General features: G+C 38.6%; 1 protein-coding gene across 3 annotated transcripts; it reads left to right on the forward strand.

Moving 5' to 3' along the window:
• Positions 1-799: 799 nt before the first annotated feature.
• LOC132119291 (DAZ-associated protein 1-like) lies at positions 800-18,596 on the forward strand. Of its 3 annotated transcripts, XM_059529128.1 has the most exons (13): positions 800-1,006; positions 1,770-1,810; positions 2,974-3,140; positions 3,330-3,395; positions 3,582-3,689; positions 3,984-4,032; positions 7,564-7,646; positions 10,730-10,883; positions 10,968-10,997; positions 12,212-12,364; positions 12,517-12,684; positions 14,982-15,071; positions 17,843-18,596. In XM_059529128.1, exons 1-13 carry the CDS (start codon positions 939-941, stop codon positions 18,013-18,015), a joined length of 1,350 nt encoding a protein of 449 aa, XP_059385111.1. In that variant the 5' UTR covers positions 800-938; the 3' UTR covers positions 18,016-18,596. The 3 variants fall into 3 exon arrangements, with proteins under 3 accessions (XP_059385111.1, XP_059385113.1, XP_059385112.1); XM_059529130.1 differs by lacking the exon at positions 14,982-15,071 and having other exon boundaries at positions 802-1,006; positions 17,839-18,016; XM_059529129.1 differs by lacking the exon at positions 14,982-15,071 and having other exon boundaries at positions 805-1,006.
• Positions 18,597-20,599: the final 2,003 nt, after the last annotated feature.

The following is a 20,599-nucleotide window of genomic DNA, read 5'->3' on the forward strand; positions in this document are numbered from 1 at the left end:
ATGCTAAATACCAGCTTATCTCTAAGCATGTCATTCTCACCTGGGCCAAACTCACAGTCTTTGCTTTTTTGTTTCAGCTCTGTGATGAATCTGTCCACTGAAATACCATCTGCCATGGGGTGAGACCAGAATTGATGCCTCTCAAACACAACGTTTTTTTTTTGGGCTGCAATAGTCTCTGAATGCTGTGAGCACGTCTTCCATCGTCTCATTTTCTTCATCTACGAGATGTATGGAGAGTGTATTATACACTTCTAACGCCTCCTCTCCAATGGTGTGAAGCAAAATAGCAATTTTAACCTGCTCTTGCTTATCATTCGCTCCCGTAGCAGTCATGTACAGCTGAAAACGCTGCTCCCATCTCCGCCAATTTTCCGCTAGATTGCCCGTCAGCAGTGGCGAAGATGGCTTGAACTGTTCCATGTCTGTCGGCCGTTACGTTACATGTAAACAGTCAATTTAAGCTTGCGGTAATCAATTCGCGTCAACAAAACTGCTCGCGGTACTTACACCACTTTCACTTCTGACACCATGTTGTGTTCTAGTGTCCTTTTATGTTTTATCTATATATTTAATAACACACCATGAGACTGTGTAACTCTTGCAAGTGCATTCTTTTTACTGAACTTTCCAATAACAGCCCGAGACATAAGCAATCAACAGATGATGAGTCTAGCTCATCAGTCATCTTAATCAGACACAGAGAGTGTCAAACCAAATACACCACAATATGCAGGTCTAATAGTTTGTTTACCGTGTCATTTTTTTTCCCTTTGCCTAGTGGACTCAATTTCCCATCATCCCGCGCGCTCATTGCACCGCCCTTGCTGGGGCGCCCCGTGTGTCGCGTCAGTGTTGCGCAGATTCGGTTTGAACCGAAAGCGGAGTGTGACCTTCCCGGGCGGCGGAGACCGGCAGGAGACCGAGCGAACGGACCCATGTCAGCACTCCCGTCCACAACCCTCGCCACGGAGATGAACAACAACACAGCTGGAGACGAAATCGGGTAAGACACGGTGTGCTGTATGACAGTGTTTGGATGTAGCGTACACGTCCCGTCCCGGCGGAGTAAGATGCGCAACGGGCCGGTGCCGAGCTCCGCACTAACGCAGGTGCACCAGTGAACTCCTTCAGTTTGACAACGACATGCTCTCGCTTCATTTAACTGATGAAATGTATGAATAAATTAGCAAAGAGCTAGACTGACAGAAAAAGCATCAGCTGTCAAACTGCAGGCTTCTGTCACTGTTTTTATGCGGTAAGTTTCTATTAAACAAACTGCAGTGTTTTATCACTCTCCTTTTAAAGAGTACGTTTTATAAAACACAAACTGGAGGTTTATATCGCTTTCTTTCTTTCATATCGTACGTTTTATACTCGTATTATAACTTTGTATGTGCTCTTTTTCTGTTAGTTTAAAATCACAAACTGAAGGCTTGTAGCACTATGTTTTAATGTCAAATCAATTTTTTCGTTTTTTTAATAGTAATCATATTGGAGGATTTCATGCTATAAGATGTATAATCAGACCAGAAGAGAAAGTCCTGCATGCACAGCCAGGTAGATCTGTCTGAGATGGTCTCGGAGTGGATCTCTGGGTTATTCAGATGTATGGTTGATTTCTGCTTTGACTCGTTAGACCGCACAGATCAGTCAGATCAGACTTTCTCTGCCAAGGGCCAATGTGTTTTCTCTCCTTCAGCTTGACTCATGTTCCTTTATGAATGAACACAAATGCATTGTGACGTTCCCTCATCGTTGTGTTGCAGGAAGCTGTTTGTGGGTGGATTGGATTGGAGCACCACCCAGGGTGAGTGTAACTGTTGTATTAACCTTCTTATAGTCTCATATGGTAACATTAGTTGCTTTTCAATATTGCAAGTGGGTGCACTACAAGTCTGTATCACCATAGTGTGTGTTGTTTCGCACTGCTGGCTTGATGCATGCTTTAATATTCTCCATTAAACTTATATTTGCTCTGCATGATCCCAGAGTAGAAACCAGGCTGTCACTCAGGGGCTGAGCTTGTCTTTTCAGTATGTGGGTGCAAGTGAGAGAGCCGGTTAGACGCGAGCTCCAGAAATCGGATAAAGCCTGTATCAAATGGCATGCGTAAAATGCAATGAGGAAATCAATGGGAAAATGATCTAATATAGTTTTTTTTCTTCTTAAATATGCATTTCATATAATGTTATACATTTCAAAGCTGTGTTAGTTGTACTTATTCCTGTCATATGATGGTTTTATGTAATGTCAGTAATTCTGAGAATACATTACTTGTATGTCATATCAGCTTGCTCAACTGAGATATGTAATGCTGTTTAAAATTCATAAACTTGTTTAAAAGTTTGAGGTTTGTACCGTTTTTTTTTTAATGTTTTTGAAACAAGTCTCAACCAGGCTGCATTTATTTGATCAAAAATAAATGTTTTTGTCAAAATATTTTATATTGTAAAATATTACCAAAATTTTAAATTGCTTTCTATTTTAATATGTCTTATAATGTTATTTATTTATATGCTGAATTTTCAGCCTCATTACTCCAGTCTTCAGTGTCACATGATCCTTCAGAAATCATTCTAATTTGCTGATTTGCTGCTCAAGAAACATGTATTTTTTTTATCAGGGTTGAAAACGGTTGCTCAATATTTATGCAGCGCAGCTAAGACATTTTAAGGCACAGTGCTAATGCTGATTTCTAATAACTGAAATAACAGTATGTAGGCAGGTATAATTTATATAATACATCTGCGCTGCATTGGGCTGTTGTGCATGTGTTGTGTTCTCAGCTGGTGTTGCTTCAAATCCCAGATATTACATTGTTTTTTTTTAAGGCTGAAGGCATGTAATGCCAAGCATTAATATGTCTGGTTTGGCTCACTTCTGCCAGTTATCAGAGACCCAGCAGCACCAGTGAAGAACCACAGTTTTAAATGTATCAAACGTTCATTATTCCTTTCTGTGTTTTATTAGAGATGTTGCGAAACTACTTTTCTCAGTATGGAGAGGTTGTGGATTGTGTCATCATGAAAGATAAAAGCACAAATCAGTCCAGGGGCTTCGGCTTTGTGAAGTTTAAAGATCCCAACTGCGTACGGGCCGTCCTGGACACCAAACCTCATAACCTGGATGGAAGAAATGTGAGGAGAATTACTGAGAAACCTATTTTTTTCCAGTTATGATAAATGCATCATATTTTTTATTTTTCACTTAAAACATCTGCATCATTTGACCTCGAAATCAAGTGTTCTAATGGCATGCTGGTTTGAGGTGTTTATTTATTTATTTATTTATTTTACTAAATAAGTGTTATGTGTTTATTCTTGTAGATCGACCCAAAGCCTTGTACACCAAGAGGGATGCAGCCTGAGAAGACTCGGGCAAAAGACGGCTGGGTAAGAACTTGAAAATGTAAAACCACTTGAAAAGGTTTTTTTTTTTTTTTTTTTTTTTAAATACAAGTATGCTCATTATACAGACGATTTCATTTATTATTGATTGTCCAGTCTTTGCTTAACTCTAAAGAAGCTCAAACTTTTTTTGTGTGTGTGTGTGTGTGTGTGTGTGTGTGTGTGTTTTAGAAAGGAAGCAAAAGTGACGGCAATAAATCTAAGAAGATATTTGTGGGTGGAATTCCTCATAATTGCGGTGAAGCTGAACTCAGGGATTACTTCAACAGATTTGGAGTGGTGAGATGGACACAGATGCAGAAATGTACCATTTTAATTTAATCAAGCCTTATTAATATCTAGATAAATTCCATAGTAATGTTGAAATGGTGTCAGAAAGGAGTCAAAAGGTTACTTGGTCATGTTATTGATAAGTAACCTAAATGTGCAAAATCATAAATATGTCCTTGCATTTGTATTTTCAGCTTTATATTAGGTAATTTTCGCACCTTTGAACCCCACTGAACTGAAATATGTTTTATATATGATGCAAGGTCGGTTTGGTCGTTCACGGTCCTGTTCTCTATTTTGAAGGTCACAGAGGTGGTAATGATCTATGACGCAGAGAAACAGAGGCCTCGAGGTAATCCACACATTCATATTCGCTCCCATTGAGTCTTTCTCTCACATCATGCACAAGACAAACTATTCCCACCCAAAGAGAAGAGAACATCGCGCAGGCCATCTGCCCCTCTCATGTGTGTAATGCTTGGTTCGGTGTGCCTCGACTCTTGCATGGTGTCAAGGCAAATCAGCGGCATCCACATGACACGCAAACATTTGCATCAAACATGCTCAGTCAGTTCAGAGTCTTGCACATCTGCTTGTGCCTTAAAGGAATAGTTCATCCAAAAAGTCCCTTTTTTACTCAATTCAAAACTGTATGATGTTTTTACTTTTGGAACACAAAGGGAGAAATTATGAAACTATCTTTGCGTTTGTGTGTGTTTTTATTATTTTTTTTTTTTATAACTGATTGCGAGTGCTGTTTTTGAATAGATGCTTGCTAGATATGTTTATTGAAAAGTTCTTAAATCTTAATCTATTCAAAAGACTTAGAACATAATGCTTGACCTGCATGTTCTGCTTTTTAATAGTGTTTTTTGGAGATTAAAAAATAGCAAGGGCCTCAATGTGCCTTTAAAGACCCTTTATAGCTGCACCAATTTCATCATTATAAAAAGAAAAACAAGAGTAGTGTGAATTTTTTCACTAGAGTCCAATTTTGTGTTCCATGGGAAAATTAAATAACTGGATTTAAAAAATCTTTATTTCAGTTTTCCAATACAGTTCATACCTGTTTTACATAACAGCACTTATTATCTTCTGAAAACACACTGTGGCCATGACATGGTCCAGCTGGAAAGTTAAAGTAGAAACAAAGCCATTAAAAACAACAGCTATTTCATTTAAAAATCCTGTTTTACACAGTTTACGGTAGGGCTGTGCAAAAAAGCAAATGCGATTTTCATGCACATCTCACCAGTAAAGACGCTCCTGTAATTAGAAGTATATCTCCAGCACGTGCGTTCGGATCAGGGTTGCCAGGTTTTCACAACAAATCCTGCCCAGTTGCTTCTCAAAACTAGTCCAAAACTAGCCCAATTGCGTTTCCAGGAGGTTTCCCGATAAAAATTGCTTCCCGGGGTTAATATACGTTTTTTTAGCAGGGTTGCCTTGGTGAAATTCGCATTTTAAGGGCTAAAAATATCACGTTATTTGTATTGGGGTCGCTTCGACCCGCGGACATGAAAAACAACCACAGACTGGTTGGCATTTACTACACAGAGCTGTAATTCACTGACAATCTACACAAAATCGATGTTAAAATCGCAGGCGATTCTTTGTCGATTTTGAAAACGATTTTGTGTTAGTTGTCGGTAGACTACGGCTCTGTGTAGTAACTGCCGCTCCACCTGTACCAGTGTTGCCAAGTCTGCGATTGTTTTTCATGTCCGCGGTTTGAAGCAACCCCAATACAAATAACGTGATATTTAGACCCTAAAATGCGAATTTTACCAAGGCAACCCTTCTAAAAAATGTATATTTTAACCCCGGGAAGCAATTTTTATCGGGAACCTCCTGGAAGCGCGACTAGTTGGACTAGTTTTGGACTAGTTTTAAAAAGCAACTGGGCAGGATTTGTTGTGAAAACCTGGCAACCATGATCTGAACGCACGTGCTGGAGATATACTTCTAATCACAGAGCCGTTTCCTTTGCATTTACTATTTGAACTTACAATGCTTTTCACATTTCACTCTCGTTGGGTAAACGTGGAATAGTTTGTCATGTGAACATTTGCAAGCGTCTTATTCAATGTCCTGAATCACTGAAATTAATCTCCATTAACCTTAAGACATGTTTAATGAACGTTTACATTTGATTGATCGGCAAAATTAGTGTGTATAGCAATGTAGTACATTTAAGTAAGCCTTTTCTATCTTTCTTTTTATGTGCCTGTTTTCCTTTGTCAAGTGTTTGAATGCATTAACGTTTTTACCTGAGATATTTTTGTTCTTTCTTGTAGGATACAATACAGATAGTGGCACCACACAGATTAAGGCATGGTGTGAAACACACTCATGCTTGTTTCTCTGGTGTAAACATGGTTAATGCTTCAATTTGTGCCCAAATACAGGCAGTGGCTTATCATCAGATTATTTCTGCAGTCACAAAAAACGGCATAAAACAAGTCTCCCTGATGTACTCTGTTTGTGTATTACTCTTCGTTATAGAGGAAGTGCACACTGTCTAGCTGTTAAGTCAGGTTTGTGTTCGCAGTATGCTGGATATCACAATGTTTTGACTGTAAAAGGGAAGGGCCAGAATGATCGACTTGTCATCCAGCAACCGTCTAGTCGACTGCTATTTTTTGGATGTAAGTGCAAACGGGAATGGGAATGAATTCAAGGAGTGCTGTGCATTACCATGCAGTACTTTCAGCATTGCAAAACCCTCTTCAGGAAGTTGTCTCTCTAAATTCATCTCACTTAAAGCAGCAGTTGTCAAAGTATCGCTTGTGCAGATTCACCGCCTTCAAAAGTAAATTGAGTTCAGATGCTGTCCAGTGTAAACGACACCTAAGCAGGACCTACTAGATGACAGATTTTCCAGAGAACTAGTCAGTTTTTAGTAGTCTGTTACAGACATGAGCGCATTGAATTGACTTTTTTCTTCTTTAATGAAACCAGGGCTGACGATGAAGGGCAGGGTGAGTATATTTAGTCCTCGTTGTGCTCCACATAGTGTACGAATTCTCAGACCTCTTCAGTCTCAAAGGACGCGCAAGTGGAATCAGGTTAGATCCCAAAGTGGAGATTCTCACAGCCCAGTTCTGCCACAGTTATCTGATCTGACGGAAACTAGTTCACACGGGTGGATCTGGCACAGCTAAACTCAGCTGCTGCTGAAGGATTGTGCTTGGTCTTCTCGTGCAAGTGACCTTGGCATCCCGCTCCGCTTCGGCGGCCCACTTCGATAGTTCTGACTACGCGACCCCTGCACGCCTTCAATGCAGATCACTGAAATTGAGCATTAACCAGGGTTACACCACACGAGAACCTGGGCTGCATTAAATGTTTCACAAATATCCTTATATCCTTGTGGTGCTTTTGTTGCAGTGTTTCAATCTCTGTTCTCTCGGTTTGCCCAAAGTACTACAGCATTTTGGGAAGCTTTGAGAAAAACCAGTAAAACCTGTAGTTGTCATGATCGTTCTTGTTATGCATTGATAACTGTTGCTCACATTTGTTGTGTAAGATTTGGGGTGGTGATGAAAGTGAGGTTCGGATGAAACTTAAAAGGCAGAAAAATAAAATCTAACCTATAATTTGACCAATCTGATACTTGTGAGGTTGCATAAGAGCTGTCTTCAGTTATTGAATGCCCTCTGTGGCTGTTAATCATTAAATACGTTCAGGGTTAAAGTATTGAAAGAAGCAAAATTATCCGTAACACTTCTGTCCTTTCGGACCTTCACCTGTGACCTTTCCTGGTGACCCGGGCCGTGATGTCATCTGAACCTCAGGTACCCCCAGCCCCATCCCTCTTATGTTCTTCTAGCTGTTCTGTCCCAACACCTTGCTGCTCTGTTGACTTTTGATCGTTGGCTAGGTTTTGGATTTATTACTTTCGAGGCCGAACAATCAGTGGACCAGGCTGTCAACATGCATTTTCACGACATCATGGGCAAAAAAGTGTGTAGTTGTAGTTTTATTTTCCCCTACAACAGAAACTAAAGCTTGGGCGACCAAACGTGTGTAAACGAATAGTTCGAAAATTAACATTTAATGTGTGAGGTACCTTTTCTCATTCGCAAAAACATTATTTCTCTCCCAGTCCGGGGAAAGTTTACAATATATTGAGCGGAACTATTGTGTTTTGTTTACCTGACTTATCCTATGATAGGGTTTAATTTTATACATTTGTACATAAATTTCTGACCATGTTAGTTGCCCAAGGCTTGGTTCATTTGGACCGCTCCTTTAGGTGCTGTAATGTTATTATATAAAATTGACTAATTAAGGGAATTTTAATTAATAAAATAAAGAAGAACTATCCAAATATTTTGCTATTATTTAACATATATATTGAACCTTAATTGTTATATCAGCACTCACCTAAAGAACCGGTTGGTTTCCTTTTTTATTTTTTTATTCAGGTTATTACTGTCAGGTCACTTACTATTTGAGTTCTATAATGATCCCAGAAGGCAAAGTGAAATCTCAATTAAGTGACCTCAATATTCAAATCTCCATACTGTGTCTGTTAGTTTACTCCAAATGGGCTTTGGGCGGGTGGCAAGCGTCTCTGTGAAGTGTAAGATTATTGTCTGATACTTAGGTGTATTAGTCTTTTTTTTGGGATAGCGCAAGACTGAACAAGTCGAATGACGTGTTATCTCACCTCACCAGCTCCACTCCCAGCATGGCCGGTTTGAGGTTGATCTGCGTTTTGCAAATAAACCACTAGCATTTCTCACAAGTGAAAACCCAATTCCAGCAAGTTTGTTCAAGACTCCAGAATAGCTCTGTAGTTTTTGTCCTACATTGAGTCTCGCTCACTGACGCTCTCCTTGACTTGGGTCTGTGTTCCTGGAGGAATCAGGTACTACGGTACCTGGGCTATTGTTCTTCACATGACATTATTTCATTGGGGCTTTAGGGGGGTGGGGTCATACCTTATAAAATTAGAAACTGGAGCATATCAAACTGTGTATCAAATCCCAGCTCTACTGTTGGACATGAAGACTGGCGCGAAGCCTCCCATCACTCTGAATATTGATGCCCGCAGGAGTGGGGGGGGGGATGTTGCTGATTCGAGGGTTGCAGACCACTCTCTCAAACTGATACGTAATTAGGTCGACAGTGAGAGAGGAGGAGAGAGACGAAAAGAGTGGTTACATACATGTATGCTGCTTTCCAACGGAAAAATATTGTCTCTCGCTCTTGATGCAAGGTGACCCCAATAACTCACACTCTTTAGAGTCTCAGCTCTATTTCTGGATCTCCACTTTAACTGGAGTGAAACTTCCTTGTGTGTGTTAACCTACGTCTATCCATTTTTTTTTTATCTGAGTGGCATGTAATAAAATGCCATTCACCTAATTGGATAATTCTATAATTAGTGGCAATTGCTAAGAGAAGCATTGCTCTGGGATGCACGATGAATCGTATTTTATTCCTGATCACGATTTATTGTTTTGGTAAAAAGCCTCCACAAGCTTTCATGTTTGCGGTTGCCAGCTTTCAAGAGTTTAAATACCCCATTTAAAGCTTTTTTTCTCAACTCGATAAATTTTCGGCCAATTGGTTTCGTTAATCTTTCCAACCTGGCAACCATGCGCACACATACTCTCTCTCTCTCTCTCTCTCTCTCTACATTACAGAAAAAGTGCAGATTAGCTGAAAACACCAGTAAATGTGTAAGTCGGATTTTTTGCCTTCCCTATTGAGATATTTTGCTCAAATAACAGCGTATTTGCGTCGTTTGCCAAATAAGCTGCGAAGAAACCATGCAAGTTGACGTTCTCTTGATTTGAGCTTATGTGGGAAAAAAAGTTTCAGTGATACTACTTCTATTATGCGACCGCAAGCTCGCGTTAAGATCTGCTTCCTTCCAATCAACAACCGTTGGATTGAACCTAGTTTACTCCCTGCATTGTTTTATTTTTTGTTAATCAGTTTCAGTTTAATGTAAATCACAATACAGAAGAAAAAAAATGGTTACTACTACAATTACATCACAACTTTAATAGAGTCCGAAGACATATCTAGAGAACAGAATATTGACATCTTTGGGGTGGGATCTTTTAATTTGGGCCTATAAGCATCGGCATAGATGTGCACTAAAATCACTAAGAAAACCTTAGCTACCGTTTAGCCACACCTTGGCAACAAACCACAACATCCTAGCATTATAAGCGAGGACAAACACCATGCTAACTTTCTTTAGAAAATGTGGAAGTCATATTAATTTCATATTTGACACAGTATGAAGATTCCTCTCTGATTAGACTTTTGTCTCTCCTTTTTTATTCTCTGCATGTTAATTATTTGGTACAATTAGATTATCATTTAAACATAATTGACCCTTATATTTCTATTGCCGTATCTAAACTGAGGTTCTTAAGCATTAGCCAGGGCGAGGTAAGTCTTAATTTTCTATCAGCAGTTTATAACTATTTAAAAGCGCTTAGATGTAAGATATATGCAGGGACAGTGTTTCTCAGGTACGTCTATGGTCATGAAAATTTTATGTTAGTATTTATTCTTAAGTTTGCTTGATTTGACATAGAGGCCCGGTTTCATAGACGGGGCTTAGCCTAAACCAGGATTAGGCCATAGTTCAATTAGGACATTTAAGTAATTTTTATAAACATTCCTTCGAAAAAAGTATTACTGGTGTGCATCTTAAGACAAAATAAAAGCACTGACATGTTTTAAGATCAGTCGGTGCAAGTTTCTTTTCTATAAAACAGCTCAGATTTACATTTTAGTCTAGACTAGGCTTAAGCCTTGTCTGTGAAACCGGGGGATTGAGTTTTAGTTAACCTATATGTCCCTTTCTTACCCAAGTACCTCAGAAACATTGGTTTTAAAAGTAATCAACTAGAAGAGACCACTTATATTCCATTCCATCTGGACTAGGGTCATGTATTTGGCCTAAGTAAGAGTATCTTTTCAGAGGTGAGGGCTAAAGTTTCTGATAGGTGAGTGGGGGAGGTAGGCAGTATGAAATTCTCCTCTTGCTAGTTACAACCTCTTGTCCTTTTGTGCAGGTTGAAGTGAAGAAGGCGGAGCCACGGGACAGCAAAGCTGCCGCCCCTGGTCAGCTGGGAGCCAGTCAGTGGGGGTCCCGAGCCATTTTAAGTGCAACCAATGGCTGGGCAGCACAACCGGCTCCGGGCTGGCAGCAGAGCTACGCGCCTCAGGGTGAGTGATGTACAGTTTAATGTATAATTCTGATTCAGTTTAATGGTCTGTTGGTTGTGAGATAAATTAGTTTTTTTGTTCCAGGTGTTTGGGTGTCCACAGGTCAACCACTTGGTATGTTATGTTTTATTGTTATGGATTGATTTGGTTATTATATTTTGCCATTCAGAGATCTGACTAAAAGACCAATTCATACCATGCCCAAATATACTTTATATGAGTGTGTTCTTCGAGCCTGTCATTCAACATTAGCATGTGGCCCATAGGCTGAGTAATGCAAGGACATTAGACTATAAAGACTCTAAGGTTTCTTGAGTTTATTATAAACTAGCACTATGACCCAGAATCTGACACTCCTAAATTTACAGGCAGAAGCTGCTGCTGTTCCACTGTGTTAGCTGATTTTTACGTTATTTAGACTTGGTGTAATTTATTTAAATTATTTTACATCAAGGTGTATGCCGTGCCTCCAACTTTCTTATTCGTTTTGCTAATAAACATTCTATGTTTCTTATTCATTTGGTTCCACAGTGCTTGCTGTTTTTTGTTTATATATATATATATATATATATATACACATATACATATATATATACATATATATATAAACTTTGTAAGTAATTTATTTTACACTAGGCCTATAGCATGGTGTATTTATATTCTGTTTAACAAAAGTTTGTTGTTGTGCTTTTTTATTGTCTATTCAAGCAGTTGATGCCGAATTGCAGATCATTTGAAAGTGAAAGTAAACTGTGCATAGGCATTTACAAGCTTTTTAAAAGAGAAGGAAAGCCAGGAAAAGAGGGAAAACCCCAGCGAACCCCACCCCTGGTGATACCTGTATTACTGGTGTTGTCACAGGGTCGATTAACTGGTGGGAAACTTTCCTCACCGTCAAAACCCTACCGTGATAAAAGCTGAATTTAGCAGTTATAACTTCAGTCTTCAGTGTAACATGATCCTGCAGAAATTATTCTGATTTGCTAAATTGAGTTAATAATTTTCTCTAAATTCCTCAGAATTGTTTGATGAATAAGAACAGCATTTATTTGAAATAGAAATCATGAATTACAATTTAAATTACTTACATTTTTGATCAATTTACTGCAGTCTTACTGAATAAATTTAATTTCTTTATTAATATATTATTTCATTTATTAATATTATTATTTCTTTATTAATTAATAAACTATTTAGTGTGCATAACTGGTGCAGAAAATAGTTTGTAAATATTTTATGCTTGCATGTTGTTCAGTGGCATCAGACTTGAAGTGAATAGGACTTGACTCGAGTGAGTTTTGACTAACCGAACCCCCTCTGTGTTTCAGGTGGGTATGGACCTCCTTTACCTGCTGGCCGTGGGGCACCCGCACAACCTCCTTCTCCATTTAATGCATTTCTAGTTGCAGCAGCACCTACAGGGGGATTTGGGGCACCTCAGGGATACCCCCAACAGGGCTTTAGCACACAACCTCAGTTTGGTAGGTCTCTTTTATATTTTTACAGTTCTAGAGTTATCATTTCTATATATGACCCAAAGATAAGTGATATTAAAACTGCAGTATTTTTTATATAAGGTATAAATATGGGTAAGTTGAACAACCTCAAACACTATTTTTCTTTTTCTACATAGGATATAGCTTTGGTACCCCTCAAGGTGACCAGTTTGTAGCACAGGGAATGCCTCCCCCTCCTGCCACGCCGGGTGCAGGGACTTTAGGTTTTGCCCCGGCGACGACTCCCTCTCAGGACCTGAGCAAAGCCCCCCAAGCACAGCCAGACTTCTCCTACAGCCAGTATGGTAAGTGTGCACTAAAACGTGGCAGCAAACCACCGCAGGGGTTCTGCTTCCTGTTCACACATGAATGGGCATGATGACATCACATACACATGCTCCCACACAGACCCTCAGTCTATTAACCCTCAACCCATGCCTCTAGATTTTTGATACATGTTCTGTGGGGGTTTCTCCAGTGGTATGTGTGAATTAGATCATCCTGTACTGCAATGCTGCTTTTGACCAGATGGCGCTTCATCTAACGCAGACAAGGGTTTTCATCTGTAGATGTTTCAGCGTTGGATGGTCGCAGTGCATGTGAGATTTCACAGATAGATTAAACTGACTTCAGACTTTGACCAAGTATAAGGTAGACAAAGATTGCCTCTTGGTGCAGGTGCTGACACCGTACGGAAATCTAGAGCATCCATTAAGCTATGGAAAATAAAACTGAACCTACAGAAATAGTCATAGACCACTAGCTCATAAAAGCCGCCAGAGCTTAAAGCATCTAGAAGTCATGTACTGTTTGTGCTACAAACCTAAATGATGCCTCCAATCATATAGCTTCTTAGGAATAGGGGTGCAAATACTTTCCCAAGTGATTGGACATTTCACCTGTGAGAAAGGCCCAATAAAATGCTTGCCCTTAAGCCGAGTTCAGACTGAACAATTTTAAGCCCAGTTTTTGGCTCGCTGACAGTTTTTGAGAAATCGCCGACAGATGGCCGAAATCACAGGCAAATCTGTGCTCGTTCACGTGAGTGACAATCACGCAGTGTGAATGAGCAAAGATGCGATCTGAGAGAATTGCAGACGAGTCACCGATGCCGTGAGATATTTGGCATGCTAAATGCGATTCAAAATCATGCTGTGTGAAAAGTGTTCTGACTGAAATCTACATCGGCGATGACCGACAGCCAATGAGAGAGCAACGGCTAGGAGTTATAAACCACAATATCAGCAAGTATGGCTTCATTTCAGAAAAAGGCTTTCTTCTCGGGCTATTTGGACCAATTAAATGGAAGATAAATTAGTATAAATTTAGCAGGAGCACCCGTGTCTGTTTGACGTTTCATCTGAGCTATCCCAGTCTCACGTGAAAACTCTGGTGTTGCACGTGTGATATCGCGTTGTTTCCTTGTCACATCTCGCGGGTGTTTGATTGTGAAACATAGTTTGCGTGCCAGACAGAGCTGTCGGCGATTATTCCTATTGTAAAGTCATGCAGTGTGAAACCTTCTGTCGCCGATCCATCGTGCAGTGTGAACACAGCAGTGACTGAATGCTGGCTAAGATAGTCATGCAGTGTGAAAAGAACAGTGAACAGACTACTTTGAAAATCGTGCAGTCTGAACTCGGCTTTACAGAGATAGTTCACCCAAGCATGACAATTCTGTCATCATTTACTCACCCTCATGTCGTTCCAAACCCTGCAGAACCCAAAAGAAGATATTCTGAAAAATGTTGGCAACTAAACAAAGAGTTTAGAAAAAAAACTATTGTCTCAAAATATTTTATTTTATGTTCCAAACAGGTCATATAGGTTTGGAATGACATGAGTGTTAATTAATGATGACAGAATATTGATCCATATCAAGGCACAATAATCGGCCATAACACTTTAGCAACTCACTAACAACCACTCAGAACATATTAGCAGTCGCACAGTAATGTCCGTGCAACCTCCCAGAACACCTCAGCATCTACGTACATAGGCAAAATCTTAGAACAACCTAGCAACAGCTTTGCATCTTACTATCAACAACTCTCATCTTTGCAACTGCGTAAAATCGTGGCAACCTCTAAGATGACCATACCAACCACATAGCAACACTTTAGCAGCCACCCAGATCACATTACCAAACCACATAGCAAAGACACCAGCAGCTGTCTAGTTTTGTTCTGGTCGAGTTTTTCCACATGCAAGCACCACTGTCATTTGCTTCAGTTTTTTATATCAGGCTTGCATTAATATCAGTCTGAGAGGTAAATGGTCAGCTTCACACCCGAATCAATACTGAAAATATCAGTATTGGGCATAACAAACTGACCGATCAGGCTATCTGTGTTGGCTGGCAGTATGTATGGGTATGTCTCATCAGCCTCTGCTTTGCTTCCATTCATCAGCACCTCGACGGCCAAGCAGCCTGATAAACATACACATTAAGAAAGAGCGTAGGCTCGATCCATCCACATGTTCTGTTCATGAGCCCTGAGAGCAGAAGAGGGCAGTGTCACCTGGGTAGGAGCTGTAAGGTAGTGGTTAAGTCAGACTCTCTTTGGGTCGAGTCAACCTGGTCTCCTCATCTCCCTGCTAGGCTTGGGTAACTATCCTCAGGACCCCTCTGCCTACGGACCAACGCGTCCTTCTCACAGTTATGTACAGGAAGAGCAGGGATATAGCGCAGGTAGGTGAGCACCTGCATCCAACAATCACTCAAACCCATCGAACAAACATCAGCCTGTGGCCCCATAAGGCTTCAGTTCTGTTTCTCATGCATGTACAATATGCATATGCCGTATGCATATTCTACATCAGTCTCTTCGGATTTTCATGGGATATACTAAAGTACAGCTACATATTATTCAGGGGGCCTCAAAGACGCATGTTTCAATGAAATAAACTACACATTTGTGCTTTCTCTTGACTTGAATCTCTCGTGAATCGACATTAGACAATATTGTAACTCGTAAGGATTGTAGCTGTAGTTTATTATATGAACAAAACTGACGGCTTGCATCTTTTTCTAGTCACTGCATTGCTTTGCTGCCAAAAGGATGATCTAATATTGTCTCTACTGGGTTTTTTGTGGATTTTGTGCCCCTCATGCAGCGTGTGACAGTCACACCTCAACAAATCTGTGCGGCAATTCAATTCTTTACTTGACTCTTAAAAGTAATCCATTTCTCTTCATTTGTGTTCACACGTAGTCTAATGTTTCACTTTCATCTAGAGACTTTCGAATAAATTTTCTCCAAAATGCATTTCTGCTTAGGTTTTCTGTTTGATTTCTGTTCAGACTGCTTTAAATGTGTTTTTCATGACCTATTTGTCATCATACTTTTGTTTTCAGCTGTTTTGGCCACGTACACACTGCAAAACTGACTGAGCAAAAAGAAACATGGATGTCAACAGTTCAATCTGCTTGTGTTGCCCATTTTCATCCAAAGTAATAATAGAGAGATGCATGGAAATTAGTAAACCACGGTTGAGTGAATTTGGTTGTACAAATATAAAATTAATTTGTCTTTGTGGACAGAACGGGACTTAACTCTCATACATCTAAAGTATACTTCAGTTTTACTGCAAATAGTTAGCGTACGTGTACAGCTGAATGCATTCCCATTAAAGTATACTCTATATGACGATCTGTGCACACTAGAAAGTTTCATCTTTGTTCAGTGTCTGCACTAATTCTCTGGAGAAGATATGACTTATAAAAATGTCAGTGTACTAGTTTAAACTAGAGTTCCAGATATCTGTTAACCCTTTAAACAACTGCTTATTAACACAGGTGTCTATTTTTGTTTGGTATGGTTTCCATTACCTAAAACTAGCAAATACAATCTGCTCTCAATATTAAGACCATGGATTTATGATAAGAGGTAGGTCCCATCCAAAACACAACCAAATCCCTGTTTCTTTACTTTTGCATGAGCGGAGCACAGATTATTTTATATAATGTGCACAAATCACCATCGTTCTGTAGAAGTGGAATAAGATTTGTGCAATGTATATGCAGTATAACAACCCTGAAGAATTCTTGTAAGAATGTGCTACTTTTAAGTTATGTATGTAGGTAGTCAAACAGTTAAAAACATCATCTAAAAAGACTTTCAGAGTGTATTTTTATACCCCACACACACACGTTTTATTGCGGATACAGTGACTAATTTGGACAAAATTTTAGAATTTATATGAAAAATTGACTATAGTGTTAATGACATATGAAAAATCAATTTCCTTAGAGGGATCGTTCAATCAAAAACTGAAAATTCATCATTTTTTCTCCCTGAAGTTATTGTACCAAACAGTTGACTGTATCCATTGAGTTCCATAGTATTTTTCTTTTCGATAATGTGGAAGCCAACATTCTTCAAAATATCTTCTTTTGTGTTCAGCAAAACAGTTTTGCAATAACTTAAATTAAAGGGATACTCCATCCCCAAAATGAAAATTTTGTCATTAATCACTTATCCCCATCTTTCAAACCCATAAAAGCTTTGTTCGTCTTTGGAACACAATTTAAGATATTTTGGATGAAAACCGGGAGGCTTGTGACCGTCCCATAGACTGCCAAGTAAGTTACACTGTCGAGCTCCAGAAAAGTATGAAAAGCATTGTCAGAATAGTCCATCTGCCATCAGTGGTTCAACCGTATGCCACAAGGATGCGCTGTTTTCTTTCAGATCAAAGTGTAAATACATGTAGAAAATGTATACTTGTGGCACGGCTGACACAGAAGAACGTACACTGCCTGCGTTCAGCTCAAATTCTCCGAAATGGTGCTACGGTGATGTGGAGAGACACAGAAGAGACAAAGTCGTTATTTTTGTTTTCTTTGTGTATATAAAGTATTCTCGTCACTTCATAACGTTACGGTTGAACCACTGATGGCAGATGGATTATTATGACGATGCTTTTCATGTTTTTCTAGACCTTGACAGTGTAATTTACTTGGTAGTCAATAGGACAGTCACAAGCCTCCCGGTTTTCATCCAAAATATCTTAAATTGTGTTCCAAAGAGGAACGCTTTTACAGGTTTGGGACGACAGGGGTGTAAGTGATTAATGACAACATTTAAATTTTTGGGTGTAGTATCCCTTTAATGATGACCTTACATTTTTTGGGTGAACGATCCCTTTAAGAAAATTCATTTTTTTATATACCATGAAAAATTTAGTACACTTTTCATACAAAAAAAATCACGTGCACTGTATGCATACCCTAGCATATGCGCAAAAACTGAAGGATAGTTTGGGTTTATGAAAAGTGATGATTGTATTTAGATGCAGTGTGTACATGGCCTGTACATCTCGAAAAGTGCGAAAATCCACCTAACGCAAAATGTTGAGGGGTTACAAAAAGACATGTCCTCAAAGCCTAGTGGCATGTTGTGCTCTAAAGTTTACTGGTGTTTAATATCACGTCCTGTGTATTCATGTCTGTTGAGACAGGTTATGGGCAGGACATGAGTGCTTTTGGTCATAGCTTTGCAGACCCCAGCCAGCAAACTGCCTCATACGCCGCAGCCCCCTCCGCACCCTCATCAGGAGCCCCACCGGCCGCCAGCAGCTTCGGACGAGGACAGAACCACATTGTACAGGGCTTCCACCCCTACCGACGTTGAGCTGCTGTCCCACCCCCAATGCAATACACATAGTCAGGGATACAGACGTTTTGAGTGCAAGAACTGGATTTGGGATGGTCTTTCTGAACATTGCAGAGCAAATAAAAGGGGTTTTATTGTGTATAAATTGTGAACATGGGCTCTACTCCAATAATAGGAGACCACAGTACTCTTCTATATTTTGTAGTAGGACTGAACTACTGAAGTATTTAGCAATAGATTCAGAATGTCTGGTCAAACATCAGCACAGGACAGATGGACCAGGCGTCAGCGACAGGGTCTCCCAATTACTCAGCTTTAATTATGTAGTGGGGAAATGTTTTTATTTTCAATTTTGTGAATTTTGTTTACTCTATGAGACTTTTCCATTTTATTTAAGTTTGAAATAGATTACAGATGTGTATTATACACCTAAACTGTGCAATTTTTTAAAGAATTTTGTACTAATATATGTGCGCTTTTCTTGATTTTTATTTAAGGACGTAGACTTCCCTCAGGTGGCTGTTGGTGCACTTTGCACTTATGCAAAAAAAGAAAAACACAAAAATAAGAGTTTATTTGAAATAAATGATTTCAAGAAACAGTGTTGTGAAAATTCATTGCTTCTGAATTGCTTTTCAAGTCATATGAACTTGTCAAATATTAAAAACTTATTTTTTTCTGCATATGAACAATAACATAACATAACAGGCTTAACAGAATTTAAATTGTACAACTTAACAGTCTGAGATAAAACAAATTGTAATACATAATACCAAAAAAAATAATAGTAATAAGATGAGATAAAATGATTCAATGCAATAGCACTGTAGGGGATTAATTCAAATAGGCTAATAAATATTTGAAATAGTCATATTATGAAAGTAATTTCTTGGCTTTATATGTTCGCATCATTTTTAATACATCAGTATATAAGGTTAGCGCTTTTGTAAATGTATTCAATTGGGGTGCAGTTTTCAAAACTTTACATTTGTGAATAAAAATGTTATAAGAAAAGGCAATTTATTAAAAAATAATAATAAAAAACAGCATTTTTGTCCTCCAAATGTACATCAAATTTTACCATATCCCAACTGATAGATGCAAAGAAGGTACTTTATGTTTGATCCAATTAAGCACCTCATTCCAAAATGGATAAACCAAATTGCATTGAAAAAAAATGTATGTTAAACAGTTTCAATATCATTCTTTACAAATCAGACAAGTATTTGACTCCACATTAAATCTTAATCTTAGAAAACCTTTGACTGGGTAAATATTCATGATTTTAAGTGTATTTCTTTATATTCGGGTCGAAGGGGAAATGCAAGATATTTGCTCCTGAATTTCTTTACTAATTTCCTACTGAGATGTCGAAAAATGTGATCTCCTCGTATACAACCAGGCAAGCTTTCCTTTATTGTATTTAACTGTAAGGCTTTAAAAAAGTCCGGAAATAAATTAATCCATCATCTTCAATTAAACCATTATATTCTAAGATGTCAAGCACCAACCAAATATTGTTAGTCTCGCTAATTATTTGTGGAAGTCCTACTTTTAGTCTATAGCAGCTATTGATCATCCCAAGTAGATATTTTGTAATCAATATTGAGAAGTGTAATAGGCCATAAAAGAAAGTTTTATTAATAAACTGCCCACAACATTTCTCTCTTGACGTCTTTTTTCAAGATTGCAAAAGTATGGACTACTGCGCCTTTTGCTCTTGACCTCACATATGCACAATTGCCTTACTTATATGAAGTTCATCCAATAAAGAAAGTCAATTAATAAGTTTATCCTTATCCTCATTTGTTAAGATAGATTTACAACATCACTTATTGATCTCCTGAATTAGCTGAATTTCCTTTTCTTGTCTTTCTCTTTTTTTAAGATTAGTTGAATAAGTTATTGAGTATTCTCTGAGTTAAATTTTTTAAATTTCCATTTACTGCATCTAGACATACATTTCTTACCAATATCAGTTATAATCTTCTTTATATATATTCCAGTCTTCCTGAATCAATAATTTAGCATTAAAGGGTTAGTTCAGCCAAAAATTTACATTTTTCCATCTTCTACTTACCCTTGAAGCATCCTAGGTGTGTGTGACCTTCTTCTTTCAGAATTGCTCTTCCAAACCTTTCTGTGGTGGTAAGCAGGTGTTTGTTGTCAACAGTTCAGAAAACGTGAAATAAAGTGCACACATCTGTATTAAAACGTCCCTCACACGGCTCTGGGGGTGAATAAAGGCACCCTGTGGCGAATCCATGCATTTTTGTAAGATAAATATGCTACAGGACAAGTCACCTTCCCAAATGTGTTTTTTTTTTGTCAACTATATGTTATTTAAATATAAATGGATTCATATTTTCATCAAGACTAATATATAGGTGCATCTCAATGAATTAGAATGTCAAAAAAGTTTCATGTAGAAAAGTTCATTTATTTCAGTAATTTAACTCAAAGTGTGAAACTTGTGTATTAAATAAATTCAATGCACACAAGACTGAAGTAGTTTAAGTCTTTGGTTCTTTTAATTGTGATGATTTTGACTCACATTTAACAGTGGTCAGTGGTATGGAAGCCCAGGTTTCTTTGACAGTGG

The sequence above is a fragment of the Carassius carassius genome, chromosome 38 (genome assembly GCF_963082965.1).
Source record: "Carassius carassius chromosome 38, fCarCar2.1, whole genome shotgun sequence".
In the NCBI taxonomy this organism is placed as follows: Eukaryota; Metazoa; Chordata; class Actinopteri; order Cypriniformes; family Cyprinidae; genus Carassius; species Carassius carassius.